Source organism: Corythoichthys intestinalis, chromosome 4 (genome assembly GCF_030265065.1).
Source record: "Corythoichthys intestinalis isolate RoL2023-P3 chromosome 4, ASM3026506v1, whole genome shotgun sequence".
Taxonomy (NCBI): domain Eukaryota; kingdom Metazoa; phylum Chordata; class Actinopteri; order Syngnathiformes; family Syngnathidae; genus Corythoichthys; species Corythoichthys intestinalis.
The window spans coordinates 34,149,360-34,173,024 of record NC_080398.1 but is presented as its reverse complement, the minus strand read 5'-3'; the positions used below and the strand labels follow the sequence as shown (position 1 = coordinate 34,173,024).

The 23,665-nt window shown below is 42.4% G+C and overlaps 1 protein-coding gene across 1 annotated transcript in view; it reads left to right on the top strand.

Moving 5' to 3' along the window:
- Positions 1-23,665, top strand: part of dgkb (diacylglycerol kinase, beta) — a 150,259-nt gene that overhangs the window by 30,881 nt on the left and 95,713 nt on the right. The window contains exons 7-13 of the mRNA XM_057833808.1: positions 3,785-3,834; positions 6,299-6,373; positions 15,416-15,535; positions 15,880-15,997; positions 20,542-20,630; positions 20,824-20,940; positions 21,411-21,509. Of these exons, the coding sequence (XP_057689791.1) occupies positions 3,785-3,834; positions 6,299-6,373; positions 15,416-15,535; positions 15,880-15,997; positions 20,542-20,630; positions 20,824-20,940; positions 21,411-21,509 (668 nt within the window). The remainder of the gene's footprint in view (positions 1-3,784; positions 3,835-6,298; positions 6,374-15,415; positions 15,536-15,879; positions 15,998-20,541; positions 20,631-20,823; positions 20,941-21,410; positions 21,510-23,665) is intronic.

Genomic DNA, 23,665 nt, shown 5'->3' with positions numbered 1-23,665 from the left:
AAAAAAAGCAAAACGTATGACGTTAAAATTGGTTTTGACACTAAAAGAGGGTATCCGCGGAGCCCAAAAAAGTATTTAAAAAAAAAAAAAAAAAAAAAAAAAAAAAAAACTCTTAAATCCAATCATTTGAATGTACGGCTTTAAAATCTATAAAATTCTCCCCAAAAAATGTCAAAAAACGGTCTTAAATACAATTTTGAAAGGTCTTAAGAATCTGTGCAAAATAAGTGCAAATTTAATGATTTGTGGCTTGAAAACGTACAGTTCAGCGCATTGTTGAAGCCGGTGAAGGCAAACTTGTATGAAGAACACTGCAAGAAAATTTGCCCAGGAAAATTTTAAAACTTGGAAAATTGGCTATCAATGCATTAGAATCCCATTGCAAATCTGAAAATCACAAGGCAGTCATAAATTGCCAGCAGCAGCGTTTGTGGTTCACATAATGGTTCCTCAGAGAAAGTGTTTTTGGTTTGGTTTTATATTTTGTATCACAGTATGAAAGAGCTGGGAATAAATTCATATACTTTGCAAGTAATTCCAGGCCTTCAATTTTCCTTTAAATCTTTTGTACGTTTTTCTGCGTTTAAATTGCGATATTAAAACTAGAAGAATTTACACAACATAACTTGAATAGCTGTTTGGGATAGGCCTGAATAATATTGGAAAAAAAATTAACATAGCGATATACAGTATATTGCCAAGGCTCCACACTTACTTTTGCATTGGTTGCACTGGAAGTGCACCAGCACAAAATGTAGGCGCACGCACACATTTCATTGCGTCACCTTAACGCCATATTTTTAATCACTCTCCATAACATTCACATTCATCTTCTTCATGAGGGTTGTGGGGGTGCTGGAGCCTATTACAGCTAACTCCAGGCAGAAGGCAGGGTACACCACCATTCATGCACACACTCACACCTACGGACAATTTGGAGTGTTCATCAGCAGGAACCCCAGAGAAAACATTCAAATTCCACCCAAGAATGCCAGAGCCGGGATTGAACCGACGATCCCAGAACTGTGAGGTGGATGTGCAAGCCACTGTTCTGTTAATGTGAATTATGTATAAACAAGAATACAGGTAGTCCCCAGGTTATGAACGAGTTCAATTCGGATTTAACCCCTTAAGGACCCCAAAATAACCATCCAAAAGTCCCAAAATATTGTATTTTGATTAATGTTGGAGGATACACTGCCCTCTGGTGGCAGCATTGGGTCTTGTTGGACTGTTGCCTTATGACTGAGGAGCTGACTCTCGTCTGACATGGATAAAGGACAGCTGCGCTCTGGTTTAGCCCACATAAGGCTGTAAGTTGTTTCAGCTAATACAGTGAAGAGCAGAAGTATTTGCACCCCTTGTGATTTTAAAAGTTCACCCACTTAGAAAATAGGTATAAGACTGAAATTTCAATCATAGCTGCACTTCCTGGCTTGGCCACTCCAGAACCTTGATATGCTTTTCACGCAGCCAGTCCATGGTCAGCTTGGCTGTGTGCTTTGGATCATTGTCATCTTGGAAGATCCAGCTACGAGTCATCTTCAAGTTTCTCTGGCGATACATTTCACCATTCATCCTGTGTTTTATACAATACAGTCGTCCTGTCCCCTTTGCCGAAAAGCACCCCCAAAGTATGAAGTTTCTACCCCCATACTTCACAGTGGGGATGGTGTTCTTGGGATTGTACTCATCCTTCTTTTTCCTCCACACACGACGAGTAAAGTTTGCAGCAAAAAGTTCTACTTTGGTGTCATCTGACCACATTACTTTCTCCCATGACCCCTCTGCATCATTCAGATGATCCCTGGCAAACTTCAGACGGGCCTTTACATGTACTGGCTTCAACAGGGGAACCTTCTGAGCAATGCAATATATTTAACCATTGCACCCTAGTGTTCTACTGACTGTAGTAGCCTTTGAAACTGTGCATCCAGCTCCCTTCAGGTCATTAACCAGCTCCTGCCGAGTATTTCTAGGCTGATCCCTTTATTTTCTCATCATGAGTGATGCCCCACGAGGAGGGATTTGACATGGAGCCCCAGTCTGAGGTAGATTATCAGTCATATTTAGCCTTTTCCATTTTCTAAAAATTGCTGCAACTGTTGATTTATACTCACCAAGCTGCTTTCCAATTGTCCAATAGCCTTTTCCAGTTTTGTGGAGCTCAACAATTTTTTCTCTGGTGTCTTTCGAAAGCTCTCTGGTCTTGCCCATGGTCGCAATTGGATTATGGCTGACTGTGGGGTGCACAGGTGACAATAATGAGCTCAAACGGGTGGGTGGGTTATTACTCGTGGGGTAAAGTTGGACTTTTTTTAAGGTAGACTGACAACTCTTTCAGTGTCATAATTATTGCTGATTCTCAGGAGTACAAATACTTACGAACCCCAGTAAATTACAAGTAAATTATTCTAAAAATCATACTATTTCTCAGTGATTGAAATTTCAAACCTCTGCCTATTTTCTAAGTGGGTGAACTTTCAAAATCAGAAGGGGTGCAAATGCTTCTGCTCCTCACTGTATATGGTGGGAAAAACTCAGGTGACTTGAAGATCTGCTCTGAGACCCCCAATTTGGCCAACTTTCAAAATTGTCCGATATCCGTGTGAGATACATCATCGGAAAGCTTAAAATCTCATTTTCTGTGGGGAGAAAAAGTTTGAACAGGAGGGCTTTTTTATAAATAAATTTTAATAATTTTTAAACAGCAAAACCCTATCTGGTGCCCAGAGCACACGAGAGCAGAATTACAGACGCCATGACTTTAACGAGATATTATCACGTACTTACCTTGTTTGGATCCAAAAACTCCATGTAGCATGTATCACTAAACTCCATGTAGCATGTATCACTGAGTGTCAAGACACAGCTGTGAATGGCCACAGCTGATATTTTTTGGAGATTTTATGGGTGAAACATGGTAATATAAAAAGGGTCGCGATGCAGAAATCGCAGACATCAAGAAGGGGTTGAGAGTTTCTTTTTCATATATTTACCCTTTTAAACGTTTTTTTTCCAACTTTTCTTTGTTTGGATCCATTATTTATCATCTAACATATCGGAGAAAATGCGACAGTAACAAAAAAAATACAATTAAGCGATAGTTCTGAGGTAGACAGCCGAGACTTTTTTACATACACCATTTTTTTCATTGTGATGTAATTTGTTTAAAAGTTTAAAATATGCGAGTGAATAATTTTTTAAAGTCGTTTTTTTTTTTTTTTTTAAACAAAATATTAGATATCCATTAATGATTCTAAACTAAAAATGACAGACATTTTGCCAGACAAATTAAAAATAGTTCAGGGGCTTAATGCGCGATGAATCTGCTATGGCAGCATATAAACATCTTTTTCTATCCAACACAACAGTTGTTTTGGCTTAAAATACAGCAGTTTATTTCATAAAGGGTTGCAAGAGCAGAAACTGCTTTTTCAGTCTTGTCTGTGATTTCCGCCATATACAGTATATTTTACAGTATTATCTATTTACCTCTTGTGTGGTAGCTTCCCTAACAATCACTTTTACGTGTCCACCTTCCAAGAAAGAAACCATTGTCTCCCTGTCATGGAGCATTTTCGACCTCATGATGTCAGCAGTGTTTGATTATGTAATTCCTCATGATGTGAAAGCTTTCTGCTGTATGCAGTGCTCACGTTGTTATTTTTGGTGTCGTCAACCGCAATGATAATCGCAAATCCAGTATCTTGTGAAAAGTTTTCAAGGTTATGAAAGCACATGATGTTAGTAACAACTTTTTTCCCCACTTCTTTCCACACAGTTATGTTTCGCCTCTATGACACCGACGGAAACGGATCTTTGGATAGCTCGGTAAGTATTTGTTTTCATTTTGAACATTTGTTGGTAATATAAGATATTCTTAAATAGGAGGAGTGTACTCACTTTTGTGATACACTGTTTATCAGGGGTCCCCAAACTTTTTCCTGTGGGGGCCACATAACTTTTCCCTTCTCTGATGAGGGGCTGGGTTCAGTTTGTAAAGTGTGACGATTGCAGGAGTGCCTAAATGTAAAAATGTATTGTTTTTCAGAAAGCCATAATCAAATAACCCTTTTTGGATTCTTCACGGAACAAAAGTAAATAAAATATTAATATATAATAATAATAATAACTGAAAAAGAGGGTTAATTTGACTGGGGATCCCTGTGTGGGTGTGTGGTATAAAGCCGGTGACGCTATGGAGTTGTGACTCTGATCAGAAAATCAACAGGGGACGTTCAGGATTTATTTGTTTCCTTTAATGATGATGAAAGGAGTATGAGATTTATTTTGTTGTATTGTGGTTTCTGTGAATTCAAGATAACCATAAAATGGTAAATGGTGTTACACTTGTATAGCGCCGTTCCACCTTTTAAGGCCCTCAAAGCGCTTTACACTGTCTTAACATGTATGTAATATAATATATATAACCTACAAACATATACTGTATTATAAACATATCTAAATTAAAAGGAACAAGATTAAATATAATATAAATGAAATGCACTGTTTACATAATGCATACAATGCTAATCATTCACAATAATGAGCATACACATTAAGCAGGAAAATAACTAACAATTTAGATAAGTGAATTGGCAACAAACAAAATTCAGCCTCCACCATGTAGCCAAAGGGGCCAACGATTAGCATTAGCGATTAGCGCTAGCGGCTAACGGTTAGCACACGGCGGCTAGCGGTTACCTCGTGGCAGCTAACGAATACAAGAAACCCTAAGCAGGTAACTCATCTGCCAAATGTGTTTATGCACTGCCAAGGCACACTTCTGCAATATACCCACCTCTCTTTCACACAAAACACTTGGATTGCCACTAAACAGGATGGCAGCTTGATGAACGAACCGCAGGCAGTGAAAGGAGGAAAAAGTGACTCGTGTACACCGGACAGGTGTTGTGCCGAAAAATAGCCGCCCCGCGTGAAATGTCCCCCCTGACGGGAACGCTTATTTATAACGGTTTATTGAGCGTTTATTTTATTTATTTGTTTATTTATTTTATTATTGAGCGCACACACCTCACTCGTACAAACAGCTTTTTCTTACCAATCGATGGACATGGAAACGATTTTCTTGTACCGTGAATATGTATTATTTTACTCCGCTTGAACAAATAAATGTCATACCTTTGTGACTGTCATTGGGATATGGTCGTGAAAACCTGTAGACTAATACATTTCTGTTCAAAGATGGTTATGTGGCCCGGTCCACGATTTGTTACTAAAATACAGTACTAGTATTTTGTGTAATTTATTTATTTTAAACTGATTTTACAGTCGTAAATCCAATACTGTAATGCGTCCGTGAAAACATTTGATGTTTTCACCTCAATAAAGCGTTATAAATTAGCGTTCCCGTCAGGGGGGACGTTTCACGCGGGGGGACATTTTTCGGCACAACACCGGCAGTAAAGGGAGGAGAGACAGTAACTCGTGCGCGCCAATGACGAGAGGAGAGAAAGTGACTCGTGCGCGCGTCGCTTTACTTAAAGGGCCAGCGTAGTAACAATTAAACTTAAACACAAACATGCAATGGGGCCTTCCTACAATAACACTATTAATTAAATAGATAATAACCAAATAACCCTTTCTGGGTACTTCACAGAAAAAAAGCCAGGAAATAAATAACACTATTGGGGGAAAAAATAAATCAAAATGCTCTCTGGTAATGTTCAGGGGGCCGGACCAAATGTGGAGGCGGGCCATAGTTTGGGAACCCCTGCTGTATATGAACCTGTAACTTGACTCATCTCTAAAATCCTTGGTCATTAATCAACTATCAGAATAATCTTTTGTTGCAGTCCTAATTTGAACTCCAATCCAATTTCTACAGGTTTCCACCTCGCTCATTCAAGCCTTACTTTAACAATTCCAAAATACTTTTTTTTTTTTTTTTTTTTTTTTAAAGAAAACACCACAAACAAATAACAAAACTTAATGTTTGACATGAATGAGTAAAAATGGAATACCAAGGATGGCAATTGTCTTGTGTGGGTGAAATGGGGGAGCAATTCTGTGCATCCCATAATTAGCATCCCACTATTAGCATCATCACAAGAGAGCCATGTGTTGCACTTTGTAATGATGTCAACTGCTCTGCCCCTCCCTGGAAAAGAAATACCCCCAACAAAACACTGTAATTAAGCCACTGAGCTCTTCACACTGCCTCCACTGACATTTCCAACCTGTTATTACACAACCCCCAGCAGCACATTTAGCAGCAAAATACTGTCTTTATATACAATATATACAGTATAAATGCTTGCGCGTTTGTGTGCAGGAGCTGGAGCACATCATCTCGCAGATGATGCACGTGGCCGAGTACCTGGAATGGGATGTGACCGAGCTCAAACCCGTAAGAGGAAACGCTGCTCATTTTCATTATTTGACTGATGGGCTGCCCTTGACTGCGATAGACGTCCAATCCAATTTGACTAAAATGGCTTGAGCGTATATTGTCGTCAATGGAAGTGAATGAGTAAAGTACCACAGTTGATATGATTTAATAAAAAAATTTTTTGAATATATTATTTCAAACACACTTTATTGTAAAAGTATTCAAAAAATGTTTTGAAGTATAAACAAGTAATTCTAAATGTAAAATAATTGAATCAAATGCACATGATAAATGGAACAATTAAAAATAACTGCTTAAGTTGGATGGATGGACAAGCACATTTTAATGTAATAGTTGCAGTACCTCGGTGCTCAGCCTTCACCGTGTACAGACACACTCTGAGCTCCTGAAGCACTCTCTTATCTTAACCGATAAGCGCTCAGGGCCAGCAAGCTTGACTTCCAGTATGGATCCAAAGAATTTGAAACCTGGAGACTTGGATGAAATAAAATCCTCCATACAGAAGTTGGAGGTCTCCTTGACTGGCTTGATTCAAAACCAGAATCAAGAAATCGTCAGAGAGCTCCAGTTAATTTGCGCTGAAAACGAGAAACTCAAGCAGGCGGTCGAGGAGAGAGATGTTCGCATCAAGAGGATGGAAATTTTGGCTGACGATCTTGACCAGTGCTGACGCGCAAATGAGCTCATCATTTCTGGATTACAACTGACGCCTAACCCAGGGGACACAGTGGCGCAACTGGCAATTGCTAAGCTGAAAGAGTATGGAATAAACATGGAACCGCTGGACATCCATCGCTGCCTTCTGCTCCCATCTGGGGGGAGAGGACCGGCGACGGTGCTCATGAAGCTGGCAGACCACAAGACCAAGACTGCCCTGCCACCATGTACACCTTAGCAATGTATCCTTTTAAGAGACTTATGCGAAATGCATTTTGAGTCGCTACTCACACCAGCTGTGATATCACTTTTGCCACACACATAGCCATAACAAAATGTTCCACAGCAAACAAATGCAAAAATGTCAGGGACATGACTAAGCCATAACCTTGTACGCCCTGAAATTAATCGAGCTGCTTTACTGGACGCTAAGTTACTCAACTCAGATTGTTGTTTGTGTTATTGTACAGTTTTGATGTATGCTCCATGCCTGAATGTGCGTCTTTAGTTGTATGGGGGACGGGAAACTGATAAGCATATGCTTCATCCCGTCCGCCTTTGTCTTCTTCTTCGGTTCCTTCGGGCAAATCATATCACATTTCGTAATTGTCAATGATTGTCAATGATAGGCCTGTCGCGATAACAAATTTTAGTGTGCGATAATTTACTTAATAAATTATTGCGATATGCGATATTATTGCACCCCCCCAATAAAAAAAAAAATTACAATGACACTGTGAGAATACAGTATATATTAATAGATTATGTACACCCATTTAAACGCAATACATGTTTACTCTTAAATTCAAAAATACTTTTTAGGAAATCACAACTAAAAACAATAGACCATGCCTCTTTTAAGTAAAAGACAACAATATTAATACTGCACAGAAACACAAAAGAAATAGAATGTGTTTTTTAAGAAACATAAAATTCCACTTAATAATTTAAGCATCTAGGCAAATGAAAATGTTTCCCCTCATAGCTTCTGCTATGGCGTTCCATGTGTAATACAGTGGTACCTCTACATACGAAGTTAATTCGTTCCAGGAGCTTGTTTGTAAGTCGAAATGGCTGTATGCCAAGCAGGATTTTCCCATAAGAATACATTATAATTCCAATAATTCTTTCCGCAGCCCAAAAACCCACACTACATCCTTAATAAATACTGCTGTTACTATTACAAATAGCAATTACAAAGAGCAAAACAAATAAAATATGAATAAAAATCAGAATAACAATAATATAATCATTGCAACAATAACAATAATACAGTACAGTAGCTGTAATAATGTAACGAATCTGCTTCCAATGTGGCGGACTTTTTTTGCTGTACCTGAACGCACCGCGGGGCTGACGGTGAGCAGAAGGGCGCTATTTTACTTTCTGTTTCGTTTCTGTTTCGATCCTGGCGTCAACAGCAGTGGGCACTCGGCGAGTTGATGGAATAAATGATTTAAAACCTGAAGAAGCTGGCGATTTCTTAAGCGATGTTACCACAATAAGAACTGTCACCTTACCTTATAAAGACAGGCGAACGGAGGGGGACCGCCGGCTGAGATCGGCATTCTACGACCCAGTTCATGGATGCACACACCATGCTTATATTTTGCTATCATTCACATCTTCATTTCAATGGTAAGCGTCACCTTTTCTTTTTTTCTCCACCTGCACTAAACTTAAACTGCACTAAACTAAAAACAGAACTAAAATGCATTTTGCATAGTTGGTAACAAGGAAGCCGAACTTTTAACAGCACGTCAGCCCCAGGCGCGCACGCAGGTGCACGCAAGGCGATAAATCGCAGCGGAAAATTATCGCCTTCATTTTTATTTATCGTGCGATAAATGGAATTATTGCATATTGCGACAGGCTTAGTCAATGATACTGATGATGATGACAATAAAATTCCATTCCATTCCAAAAAAATTAGTTTTTTTTGGTATTATTTTTAATACTTTGTTATAGGAAAAAAAATAACTTAAATTTGATCTTATACGTATGAAGTAAAAAAGGACTGCATTTGTAAATGCAAGAAATGGAATAACGTGTCACATTTTGTATTCGAATTAAATATTATACACTGCTGGCCAAAATTATTGGCACCCCTGGAATTCTGTCAGATAATGCTCAAGTTCTCCCAGAAAATGATTGCAATTACAAATGCTTTGGTAGTAATATCTTCATTTATTTTGCTTGCAATGAAAAAACACAAAAGAGAATGGGAAAAAACAATTTAATCATTATCCTTTTTCACAAAACTCCAAAAATGGGCCGGACCAAAATATTGGCACCCTCAACCTAATACTTGGTAGAACAACCTTTCAATAAAATAACTGCGAACAACCACCTCCGGTATCCATCACTGAGTTTCTTACAACGCTCTGCTAGAATTTCAGACCATTCTTCTTCGGCCATGAGATTTGTAGGGTGCCTTCTCCAAACTGCCATTTTCAGATCTCTCCACAGGTGTTCTATGGGATTCAGGTTGGGACTCATTACTGGCCACTTTAGAGGTTTCCAGTGCTTTCTCTCAAACCATTTTCTAGTGCTTTTTGAAGTGTGTTTTGGGTCATTGTCCTGCTGGAAGACCCATGAACTATGAGGGAGACCCAACTTTCTCACACTGGGCCCGACATTATGCTGCAAAATTTGTTGGTAGTCTTCAGATTTCATAATGCTATGCACAAGTCTAGCAGTCCAGTGCCAGAAGCAGCAAAGCAACCCCAAAACATCAGGGAACCTCCGCCATGTTTGACTGTGGGGACCATGTTCTTTATGTTGATGCCTTTTCCCAAAAAGCTCTACTCTTGCCTCATCTGACCAGACGTTGTTAACGTACAAAACGTTTTTGTTAGGTTTTGTGTTTGGTTTCTCCTTGTGTGACTTGTCCTGTGATTACCCATTGCTCTCACCTGTGTGTGTTTTCCCAGTGTATTCTGCAATCTGCATCCACCTGTGTTACCCAGCTGTTCCTTGTCTCGTTATCCCTTGTCTGCTTGTGTGTATATATGCTCCCATTTTCTGTTCACTCCTTGCTGCGTCATTGTCTACGTCTATGTCTACGTCAATGCCAACGTCAATTTCAAGCCCTTTCCGCGCCCTCGTGTACCAGTACCTCTGTTTAAGTAAGTTTTGGTTTGAACCTTGCCTTTTGATCCCTAGTGTTTTTGTTTGTACTTTGTGCTTTTGTTAGTTGTAATTAAAACCATTTTTTGAGTTCTCTGCCACCTGCCTCGCTGCCTTTTTCGTTTTCCCTGCATTTGGGTCCACACAACCTGCCTGCTTGCCCGCTTCCCTGACAGAATGACGCAGCCACTTGTGGACCCAGCGGGAAAAATTCGCCACCGGCATGCACGCCGACGACCATCTGCCCGTTCCCCTGATTATGTTTTTCCTAGACATATTTTTTTGGATTCAGATTTTTCGGATTTTGAGGAAGATCATAATTTATATGATCTTCTCTCTGATTCAGACTCTGATTTTGATTTCATGCCCTCTGTCTCCCCTGATTATTTTTCTTACCACCCTCCGCACTCGGTGTCACATTCTGAGCTCATAGCCAAGGACTCCTACCTGGGATCCCGTTGGGCCATCTATCGGGGACCCCCCCGGGGTGGTCTACGGGGTCGCCCAGGCTCAAGGCGGCCTAATGAGGCTGTTCTGCCGCCCCTGCCACCTGAAGGCGCTCACCAAAGGCCTCGGCGTGGTCATCAACGCCGACGGCGTGCGGCAGTTCCTCCCGCGCCGGCTCCACGCAGTCAAGTTCCTCCCGCGCCGGCTCCACGCAGTCAAGTTCCTCCCGCGCCGGCTCCACGCAGTCAAGCTCCTCCCGCGCCGGCTCCACGCAGTCAAGCTCCTCCCGCGCCGACTCCCCGCAGTCAAGCTCCTCCCGCGCCGACTCCCCGCAGTCAAGTGGCTCCCGCGCCGACTCCCCGCAGTCAAGTGGCTCCCGCGCCGACTCCCCGCAGTCAAGTGGCTCCCGCGCCGACTCCCCGCAGTCAAGTGGCTCCCGCGCCGACTCCCCGCAGTCAAGTGGCTCCCGCGCCGACTCCCCGCAGTCAAGTGGCTCCCGCGCCGACTCCCCGCAGTCAAGTGGCTCCCGCGCCGACTCCCCGCAGTCAAGTGGCTCCCGCGCCGACTCCCCGCAGTCAAGTGGCTCCCGCGCCGACTCCCCGCAGTCAAGTGGCTCCCGCGCCGACTCCCCGCAGTCAAGTGGCTCCCGCGCCGACTCCCCGCAGTCAAGTGGCTCCCGCGCCGACTCCCCGCAGTCAAGTGGCTCCCGCGCCGACTCTCCGCAGTCAAGTGGCTCCCGCGCCGACTCCCCGCAGTCAAGTGGCTCCCGCGCCGACTCTCCGCAGTCAAGTGGCTCCCGCGCCGACTCCCCGCAGTCAAGTGGCTCCCGCGCCGACTCCCCGCAGTCAAGTGGCTCCCGCGCCGACTCCCCGCAGTCAAGTGGCTCCCGCGCCGACTCCCCGCAGTCAAGTGGCTCCCGCGCCGACTCCCCGCAGTCAAGTGGCTCCCGCGCCGACTCCCCGCAGTCAAGTGGCTCCCGCGCCGACTCCCCGCAGTCAAGTGGCTCCCGCGCCGACTCCCCGCAGTCAAGTGGCTCCCGCGCCGACTCCCCGCAGTCAAGTGGCTCCCGCGCCGACTCCCCGCAGTCAAGTGGCTCCCGCGCCGACTCCCCGCAGTCAAGTGGCTCCCGCGCCGACTCCCCGCAGTCAAGTGGCTCCCGCGCCGACTCCCCGCAGTCAAGTGGCTCCCGCGCCGACTCCCCGCAGTCAAGTGGCTCCCGCGCCGACTCCCCGCAGTCAAGTGGCTCCCGCGCCGACTCCCCGCAGTCTTGTTCTCCCGCCAGCAGTCTCCTGCGACTCCGCTGCTGTTCCGCCAGCAGTCTCCTGCGACTCCGCTGCTGTTCCGCCAGCAGTCTCCTGCGACTCCGCTGCTGTTCCGCCAGCAGTCTCCTGCGACTCCGCTGCTGTTCCGCCAGCAGTCTCCTGCGACTCCGCTGCTGTTCCGCCAGCAGTCTCCTGCGACTCCGCTGCTGTTCCGCCAGCAGTCTCCTGCGACTCCGCTGCTGCTCCGCCAGCAGTCTCCTGCGACTCCGCTGCTGTTCCGCCAGCAGTCTCCTGCGACTCCGCTGCTGTTCCGCCAGCAGTCTCCTGCGACTCCGCTGCTGTTCCGCCAGCAGTCTCCTGCGACGCCGCTGCTGTTCCGCCAGCAGTCTCCTGCGACGCTGCTGCTGTTCCGCCAGCAGCCTCCTGCGACGCCGCTGCTGTTCCGCCAGCAGCCTCCTGCGACGCCGCTGCTGTTCCGCCAGCAGCCTCCTGCGACGCCGCTGCTGTTCCGCCAGCAGCCTCCTGCGACGCCGCTGCTGTTCCGCCAGCAGCCTCCTGCGACGCCGCTGCTGTTCCGCCAGCAGCCTCCTGCGACGCCGCTGCTGTTCCGCCAGCAGCCTCCTGCGACGCCGCTGCTGTTCCGCCAGCAGCCTCCTGCGACGCCGCTGCTGTTCCGCCAGCAGACGACTCCGCTGCTGTCCCGCCAGCAGACGACTCCGCTGCTGTCCCGCCAGCAGACGACTCCGCTGCTGTCCCGCCAGCAGACGACTCCGCTGCTGTCCCGCCAGCAGACGACTCCGCTGCTGTCCCGCCAGCAGACGACACCGCTGCTGTCCCGCCAGCAGACGACACCGCTGCTGTCCCGCCAGCAGACGACACCGCTGCTGTCCCGCCAGCAGACGACACCGCTGCTGTCCCGCCAGCAGACGACACCGCTGCTGTCCCGCCAGCAGACGACACCGCTGCTGTCCCGCCAGCAGACGACACCGCTGCTGTCCCGCCAGCAGACGACACCGCTGCTGTCCCGCCAGCAGACGACACCGCTGCTGTCCCGCCAGCAGACGACACCGCTGCTGTCCCGCCAGCAGACGACGACGACTCCGACTCCGACTCCGACTCCGACTCTGTTCCTGGTCCGCACGACGACTCCGACTCCGACTCTGTTCCTGGTCCGCACGACGACTCCGACTCCGACTCTGTTCCTGGTCCGCACGACGACTCCGACTCCGACTCTGTTCCTGGTCCGCACGACGACTCCGACTCCGACTCTGTTCCTGGTCCGCACGACGACTCCGACTCCGACTCTGTTCCTGGTCCGCACGACGACTCCGACTCCGACTCTGTTCCTGGTCCGCACGACGACTCCGACTCCGACTCTGTTCCTGGTCCGCACGACGACTCCGACTCTGTTCCTGGTCCGCACGACGACTCCGACTCTGTTCCTGGTCCGCACGACGACTCCGACTCTGTTCCTGGTCCGCACGACGACTCCGACTCCGTTCCTGGTCCGCACGACGACTCCGACTCCGTTCCTGGTCCGCACGACGACTCCGACTCCGTTCCTGGTCCGCACGACGACTCCGACTCCGTTCCTGGGCCGCACGACGACTCCGACTCCGTTCCTGGTCCGCACGACGACTCCGACTCCGTTCCTGGGCCGCACGACGACTCAGACTCCGTTCCTGGGCCGCACGACGACTCAGACTCTGTTCCTGACCCTCGCCCCGATGATGCTGCTCCCCGTTTCCTGCCAAAACGTGGCGGTATGGACAACCGAGCACTACCTCGTCGGGGACGCCCGCCTGATCTGCCTGTGCGGTCGCCCAATGTCTGGCGCCCCGGGCGCCCTCCCGATCGACCCGTGCGATCGGCCCACGTCTGGCGTCCTGGACGCCCACCTGACTGGCCGTGACGGGCTGGTGTTGCTCCCTCCTCCGAGCAACCTTCTGACTTTTTGTTTCCTCGGGACGTCTGGGATCCGTCCCTTGAGGGGGGGGTACTGTTAGGTTTTGTGTTTGGTTTCTCCTTGTGTGACTTGTCCTGTGATTACCCATTGCTCTCACCTGTGTGTGTTTTCCCAGTGTATTCTGCAATCTGCATCCACCTGTGTTACCCAGCTGTTCCTTGTCTCGTTATCCCTTGTCTGCTTGTGTGTATATATGCTCCCATTTTCTGTTCACTCCTTGCTGCGTCATTGTCTACGTCTATGTCTACGTCAATGCCAACGTCAATTTCAAGCCCTTTCCGCGCCCTCGTGTACCAGTACCTCTGTTTAAGTAAGTTTTGGTTTGAACCTTGCCTTTTGATCCCTAGTGTTTTTGTTTGTACTTTGTGCTTTTGTTAGTTGTAATTAAAACCATTTTTTGAGTTCTCTGCCACCTGCCTCGCTGCCTTTTTCGTTTTCCCTGCATTTGGGTCCACACAACCTGCCTGCTTGCCCGCTTCCCTGACAGTTTTTGGCTTTCTCAGGTAAGTTTTGGCAAACTCCAGCCTGGCTTTTTTTATGTCTCTGGGTCAGAAGTGGGGTTTTCCTGGGTATGCTACCATAGAGTCCCTTTTCATTCAGATGGCGACGGATAGTAAGGGTTGACACTGTGGTACCCTCGGACTGCAGGACAGCTTGAACTTGTTTGGATGTTAGTCGAGGTTGTTTATCCACCATCCGCACAGTCTTTCGTTGAAATCTCTCGTCAATTTTTTTCCCGTTCACATCTAGGGAGGTTAGCCACAGTGCCATAGGCTTTACACTTATTGATGACACTGTGCACGGTAGACACAGGAACATTCAGGTCTTTGGAGATGGACTTGTAGCCTTGAGATTGCCCATGCTTTCTCACAATTTTGCTTCTCAAGTCCTCAAACAGTTCTTTGGTCTTATTTGTTTTTGCCATGATCAACGTGGTACACACAAGGACACAGGATAGAGGTTGAGTCAACTTTAATCCATTTTAACTGGCTGCAAGTGTGATTTAGGTATTGCCACCACCTGTTATGTGCCACAGGTAATTAGCAGGTGCTGTTAATTACACAAGTTAGAGAAGCATCACATGATTTTTCAAAGGGTGCCGATACTTTTGTCTGGCCCATTTTTGGAGTTTTGTGTAAAATGATAATGATTTAATTTTTTTCCCCATTCTCTTTTGTATTTTTTTCATTGCAAGCAAATCCAATGAAGATATTACAACCAATGCATTTGCAATTGCAATCATTTCTGGGAGAAATTGAGTATTATTTGACAGAATTGCAGTGGTGCCAATTTTTTGGGCCAGCAGTGTAAACTATTGCTGAAGTAGTGTGACTTATAAAATATAACTTGTACACAACAATTTTCAATGTTAAAATAGGTTCCAAAATGTTTACTGCCATTTAGTTGATACTTGAGACCGTCCAAGGTGACAAAAATTATATTTACAAAGATTAAAATAAAACAATTAAAAAAGAAAAAAAAAGCTTATTTGATATTTTGAGATTACATTAGAGCTGTCTTCTCAGTTTTCTGACTTTTTGTCTTGCTCTCACATCTGAATTGATTGTCGATTCCTAGATCCTGCAGGAAATGATGCAGGAGATTGACTACGACCACGACGGTACCGTTTCTCTGGAGGAGTGGATCCAAGGAGGAATGACCACCATCCCGCTGCTGGTTCTGTTAGGTCTGGAGACTGTGAGTACTTGAGTGCAGCTCAAATTGGGGACACTAGATGGAGCCATTTGACAAATGTCTTTAGTTTATTCTTTTCATTAGTTTGGATGATCATTTTTATTTGAAGCAAATGAGAAGCCAGGTTTAAAATTGGCTGCCATTGACGACGGCAGACGTCAAGGCAGTGAATGGATTAAAAAAAAAATTTTTTTTTAATGATGTGCATTAACTGTGTCTATTTACTGTGTGAATTTTCTGGTACATTGAACATAATTGTGTTTTGACAGCCTACTTTGCAGGCAGTAAAACTAAAATAAACTCCATGCTTATCTGTTAAGCATACTTACCTAATGATGTGTACGCAGAATGTAAAAGATGACGGTCAGCACGTATGGCGTCTAAAGCACTTCAACAAGCCGGCTTACTGCAACCTTTGCCTCAACATGCTCATCGGTCTCGGCAAGCAGGGACTCTGCTGCTCGTGTGAGTGCTCCCTAGATGGGTTAAACTGATTCACCTTAAGAAGTGGTAAACATTGTACACTGTGTTCTTGAGGTTTGTAAAATGTATAGACAGTCGAGATCGGGTCCGATCACGTCATTTTCAAAGTATCGGAATCGGCCAAAAAATTTTGGACATGCCTTTTTTTAATATATATATATTTTTTAATTAAATCGTTTTCTAATTGTATTTAACGTTACAGACATGATATGTTACACTCATCCAGAGTCTTTAGTTTTTAGGCTTAAGGTAGGGTTATCAAATTTATCCCGTTAACGGCAGTTAAAAAAACATGATCGGAACAACCCTAATAGACAGTATTTGTTTTAGTTAGTGATGTTGCATTGTGTCATAACAGCCACATCATTTCCATTCTACAAAATGAGCTGCGATATTTAAATCAGCATTTTTGTATATACACCTGCTACCACACACAAGAAACAAGTAACTTTTTTTTTTTTTAAACGTCCCAATGATTATACATTTTTAAAAAAATTAACTGCAAAAAAATCAGTCATTGACTTCATTTGTACATGTAGAATTTCAAATCCCAAGAATATTTCAAAAAGTAAATCCATTTGAGTCATAAATTAATAAAAATTATCATAAAAAAGGGTTCATTACTTCACTGGAACATATTTACTTTAAAAAACAAATTGAACGGATATCGAATTCTGCAAATAAATGACTTCATTCAAAATATAATCTAAAACCTATTTATATCAGTGTCTTCATTGCCAAATATTCCCAAAAATATTAATGAAATAATTCATAAATGAAAAATTCCCTGTCTCAATTCACATTCAAACACAAAAGAAATATTGAATTATTATTATCATTGGTTAAAGCAACACTAGGTAACTTTTCATGTTTTATAAAATATTGTCATAACATTTGTGATAATATGTCGACTGACAACTAGTTGAAAGGCATCTCTTTTATATCTGGTGGGGGGTCTGTATTGCTCTTACCGGCACTAATTAACTTTGAGGAGGGTAGCAGGAACCCTGCCAAACAAGCAAACAAACAAAAAATGCTGACATTTTTACGGCATACGTTACTTCCCCTTTCTCCGTTCATTACAAAGACGGAAGTCGATGGGAACGCTTTCGCATGAATTCTGTAAAGGTGGCAGAGCAACAAAATAGACAAAAAGTTTTGTCTGAGGAGGAAAAAAAAGGGTGGCGACCAGGATATTCAGAATAAACATAAATAAACATAATAAACAGCTTTTAGTGGTGCTCTCCGGCGTTTCATGGTCCACATCTTCAATTCTTGGTTCTCGCTCATTTGTTGTTGTCGCTTTTGAAAGCATAGGTTAGGAAAAAAAAGTATGTATATCCATCTTGTTTCTTCTGTCCTCGGGTCATTTTGGCTAAGCAAATGATGTGATCCTCACTAAGGTGCCAGTCACATGATGGTAAATGGTGTTATACTTCCGTTCGAAAATTAATTTTGACCCATTATAAAAATGTTTTGTTTTTCTTTTCATTCATTTTTGTTGTTTGTTTTATTGCTTTACAACTTTAATGACATTTTACCGGCAAAGTCTTAATTTTAAATTAATGGATTGGAAAGTCAATTACATGCAATGAAAATTTCAGCCAACCCGGGGGAGGGGCACGAGGGGGCTATGACCCTCCCCAATCTCTCCGTATGGCTGGTCCTCATGGGAAACAGTCTTCCTTAAGGCAAAACACTACCGCTTTTGTCCACCAGACACCGGACTACCTCTGAAATAAACCAAAACTAAAAAAGTTACCAAGTGTCTTATTAAAATCTGAAAAAGTACGTGTTAAAAATTTTCAATCGAACGAAATCAGTGACTTAATTTGTCACCAAAAAAAAAAAATATATATATATATATATATATATATATATTGCGTTTGATAGAACAATATGTCTATATGCTGCCATAGCAGATTCATGGTGCATTAAGCCCCGAACTATTTTTCATTTGCCCGTTTTACCCTGGAAACCCCCGTTTACAGACGTCGTGCAACCGTTTTTGTTTCAACCCAGCCATGAAACAAAGTAAGTAATTATATTTATTATTCAAAATGTCTGTCATTTTTAGCTTAGAATCATTAACTGATGTTTAATATTTTGTTCAAAGAAAAAAACGACTTAAAAAAATTATTCACTCGCATATTTTAAACTTTTAAACAAATTACGTCACAATGGAAAAAATGGCGTCTGTAAAAAAGTCACGGATATCTACCTCATAACGATCGCTAAATTGTATTTTTTTTTTTTGTTACTGTCGCATTTTCCCCGATATGTTAGACGGTAAAAAAATTGATCCAAACAAAGAAAAATTGAAAAAAAAACAATTTAAAAGGGTAAATATATAAAAAAGAAAACCTCAACCACTCTTTGATGTCTGCGATTTCTAATCACGACCCTTGTTATATTACCATGTTTCACACATAAAATCCCATAAAAATCCAGCTTTGGCCATTCACAGCTGTGTCTTGACACTCAGTGATACATGCTACGTGGAGTTTCTGGATCAAAACAAGATAAGTACGCGATAATATCTTGTTAAAGTCATGGTGTCTGTAATTTTGCTCTCGCGTGTTCTCACCTCTGGATAAAAAAAAAAAATGCACTCCTTTTCAAAAATTTTCTTCCCCCAGAAAATTGAGATTTTAAGCTTTCCAATGATGTATCACACATGCATATCACACAATTTTGAAAGTTGGCCAAATTGGGGGTCTCAGAGCGGAACTTCAAGTCACCTGAGTGTTTTCCGCCACATACGTGTATATGGCGGAATTTTCTGGGGGAAGAAAAATTTTGAACAAGAGGAGATTTTAAAAAAAAGATAAAAAAATTTTAAACAGCAAAATCCTATCTGGAGGCGAGAGCATGCCAGAGCAGAATTAAAGACGCCATGACTTTAACGAGATATTATCACGTACTTACCTTGTTTCGATCCAAAAACTCCATGTTGCATGTATCACTGAGTGTCAAGACACAGCTGTGAATGGCCACAGCTGGATTTTTGGAGGATTTTATGGGTGAAACACGGTAATATAACAAGGGCCGCGATGCAGAAATCGCAGACATCAAGGAGTGGTCGAGATTTTATTTTTCATATATTTACCCTTTTAAACATTTTTTTCATTTTTTCTTTGTCTGGATCGATTATTTATCATCTGAAATAATAGGGAAAATGCGACAGTAATGAAAAAATACAATTAAGCGATAGTTATAAGGTGGTATCCGTGACTTTTTTACAGACGCCAATTTTTTCATTGTGACGTAATTTGTTTAAAATTTTAATATATGCGAGTGAGTACTTTTTTAAAGTCTTTTTTTTTTCAATTTTTAAACGGAATATTACACATCAATTAATGATTCTAAGCTAAAAATGACAGATATTTTGAATAATTACTTACCTTGTTTTCATGCCTGGGTTGAAACAAAAACGGTTGCGCGACGTCTGTGAACGGGGGTTTCCAGGGTAAAACGGGCAAATTAAAAATAGTTCAGGGGCTTAAGGCGCCATGAATCTGTCATATAGACATATTGTTCTATCAAACACTACAGTTATTTTGGCTTAAAATACAGCAGTTTCTTTTAAAGAGGAGTGCAAGAGCAGAAACTGCTTTTTCAGTCTTGTCTGTGTTTTCCGCCATATATATATATATATATATATATATATTATATATATATATATATATACATACATATATATATATTAGGGCTGTCAAAATTATCGCGTTAACGGGCGGTAATTAATTTTTTAAATTAATCACCTTAAAATATTTGACGCAATTAACGCACATGCCCAGCTCAAACAGATTAAAATGACAGCACAATGCAATGCCAATGTGTTTTTTGGAGTTTCGTCGCCCTCTGCTGGCACTTGGGTGCGACTGATTTTATGGGCTTAAGCACCCATGAGCATTGTGTAATTATTGACATCAACAATGGCGGGCTACTAGTTTATTTTTTCATTGGAAATTTTTCAAATTTTATTAAAACGAAAACATTAAAGGGGTTTTAAAATATAAAATTTCTATAACTTGTACTAACATTTATCTTTTAAGAACTACAAGTCTTTCTATCCATGGATCGCTTTAACAGAATGTTAATAATGTTAATGCCATCTTGTGGATTTATTGTTATAATAAACAAATACAGTACTTATGTACCGTATGTTGAATGTATATATCAGTCTTGTGTCTTATCTTTCCATTCCAACAATAATTTACAGAAAAATATGGCATATTTTACAGATGGTTTGAATTGCGCTTAATTACGATTAATTACGATTAATTAATTTTTAAGCTGTAATTAACTCGATTAAAAATGGCGTAGATAGGAAATTTACTGAAATATTATATCCACAAATGTAAAAAATAAACATCAGTGTCAATATACAATTCAATGGTGTTTTCGTCAACACATTTCATTGAGTGTCACTGTGTGAAACCTTTGAAAAGAATTGCTGTTTTTAAAAAGAAAAAAGTTACTTTCCCTTTTTTTATGTCGTTGTTTTGTGATTATCGCTCCAGTCTGCAAGTACACGGTCCACGAGCGCTGTGTGGCCCGCGCGCCGCCCTCTTGCATCAAAACCTACGTCAAGTCCAAGAAAAACACCGAGGTGCGTCCAATTGGAGTGCCGCACACTCATCGGCACGCTCCCATTCTTCAAGCTCTCTTACCGCCTGCTTAGCATTGCTAATTATCAGCCGACAGGGTCTCATCCACAGACACGTTTGTTTTTCTTTAGATTCTTCTAACACTTATCGGTAGAATTACTTTGTCCACCTTTGCTTTTTTTCCTCACTCTGCAGCTCATGCACCACTTCTGGGTGGAAGGGAACTGCCCCACCAAATGTGACAAGTGCCACAAAACCATTAAATGTTACCAGGGCCTGACTGGGCTCCACTGCGTGTGGTGTCAAATCACGGTGAGGAAGCACCGTCAAGAGGCCACCTTGTCGTTGTTGTTGTTTTTGTTCTCTAGAGTTAGCTGTTGTTTTTTTTTTAAATTTAACACCTCCTTTGCCAATTTACACTCACACAAAAGACGACACGTTTAATGCTTGTGTGAGGGTGAAAATATGCAAATAAGTCAGAATTGCAGTACAGTTGTCTCTAGTGGAAATGGTTATAATTAGGAAATGTACAGTTCCATGCAGTTTTTCGATTAGAAGTATTCAATGATTTTTTGTTTTGACATAATGTCCCACATTATGATAACTGTGAACAATCATGGTATCGCCTCGGTTTGTTTTGACTCAATGCTCAATGCTAAAAATGCAGTTTATTTTCTTGAATATCTGATACACATGCTCTAATTAAGATGCTTTTTTTTGTTTGTTTGTTTGATCGGGCTATTAACTATCAATAACAAAAATAATTGTATGACTCTTTGCAGCTCCATAACAAGTGTGCCTCCCACGTGAAGCCAGAATGTGACTGTGGACCTCTGAAGGATCACATCTTGCCGCCCAACTCCATCTGCCCTGTTGTTCTGGTAAGAGCCCCCCTGCTTTGGTGTTACACCTTGTTAGATGCACCTGGATACCAGGGCTGTAAAAAAACCCTGAATTATTTTAATAATTTATGAAAGTCCACTAGCTTAATGCTAATAAACAATGCAAATCACTATAGCCGGGCTAACAAAACTAACACGATGTCAGACCTTTGTGAAAAACACGTGTTTTTGAAAGCAAGCCATGGCATATCATGCAGATGGAATATGCATATACGGTCATCCCTCGTTTTTTTCGTGGTTAATGGGGACCAGAAACCACCACGATAATTTAAAAAAAAAATATGGCGGAAATCACAGACAAGGCTGAAGAAGCAGTTTCTGCTCTTGCACCCATCTTTAAAATAAACTGCTGTATTTTAAGCCAAAAGAACTGTTGTCTATATGCTGCCATAGTAGTTTCCAGGGAAATTAAGCCCCCAAACTATTTTTAATGTGTCCGTTTTACCCTGGAGAGCCACTTTACACACACCGCGCAATCGCTTATGTTTCAACCCAGCTATAAAAAGAAGGTAAGTAATTATATTTATTATTCAAAAAGTCCCTCCTTTTTAGCTTAGAATCCTTAATTGATGTCTAATATTTAGCTAAAAAAAAAAAACGACTTTATAAAATTATTCACTCGCATATTTTAAACTTTTAAACAAATTATGTAACAATGAAAAAAATAGTCTGTAAATTGGTCACGGATACCGCGTAGCTATCGCTCCATTGTAATTTTTTTTTTGTTACTGTCGCATTTCCCCCGATATTTTAGATGATAAATAATCGTTCCAAACAAAGAAAAATTGAAAAAAAAAAAAAAACTTTAAAAGGGTAAATATTTGAAAATCTCTACCACTCCTTGATGTCTGCGATTTCTGTATTGCGACCCTTGTTATATTACCATGTTTCACCCAAAAATCCCCCAAAAGTCCGGCTGTGGCCATTCACAACTGTATCTCAGTGAGACATGCTACATAGTTTTTTGATCGAAACAAAGTACGTGATAATATCTCGTTAAAATCATGATGTGTTTAATTATGCTCTCTCATGCTCTCACCTCAATTTTGGGTTTAAAAAAAAGGGGTTTAGGGGTTCAAAAATTTTCTTCCCCTAGAAAATTGAGATTTTAAGCTTTCCAATGATGTATCACACATGCGTCAACGACAATTTTGTAATTTTGCCAAATTGGGGGTCTCAGAGCGGAACTTCAAGTCACCTGAATGTTTTCCGCCATATTTATTCTTTTTTTTTTTTTTTTTTTTTTGATAAATTGTTTTTAAGCACTTCAAATACAATAAGTTTCAAGTATAATACATTTTAAACATGTTACTGTCCCACTGAATTATTTTTAAACAAGAATAAAGTGCTGTAGTAGAAAAATGCTTGGGTTTATTAAATGCTTCTGTTACCTCCTTTGGCTGTGACTCTTGGAGTGACATGTGGAAATTAAAAACTGCTCAGGATCACTTTTAACATGTGGCGTTTATTGCCGTGAACACAACACGTCTGCCTGCCTCGAACGTCACCACACACACATTCATTCCAGCGCGTGCTTCCTTATTCCCCCCGTGCATGTGCACACGGAGCCTGTTTGTTCCATGGCAGCACTTACAACACTTCATTGAGTGAGTCTACTCAAATCCTCTCACTTACACACGAGTTGCCACAGCAACTTTTTAACAAGTTTAAAGGATGATTGACGCATGCGGCGCTTTAGAAGCTCGTGACTGGCAAGTATAAACACAAACATCTGTCAACATTGTTAATTTTAATTAGCTACTCCAGTGCAGTGCCACAGTGCCTGATGAACAAAGAGCAGGGAGAGAGCGAGAGTTAGACGAAATGATCGGCTCGGGACAGCTCATCTGTATTTTTTTTTTAATTGAAAAAAAATCCGTGATGGACTGAGGGCGCAAAGTTGGAAACGCGAAGTAGCGAGGGATCACGGTTTTCAGGGTTCCCGCGGGTCCTTAACTCATTCACTCCCAGCCATTTTACTGGACTTTGCAAGGCCCACAGAAAATTCTATTCTATTGCTATATGAACATGGAAGAAAGATTAGACTCTCTTCTTTCAGCAGGAAAAAAAGTTACTTCATATCTTTTTCCATTCTTTAGAAATTGGCATTAGAAAATAGCTTAGTTTGAGCAATT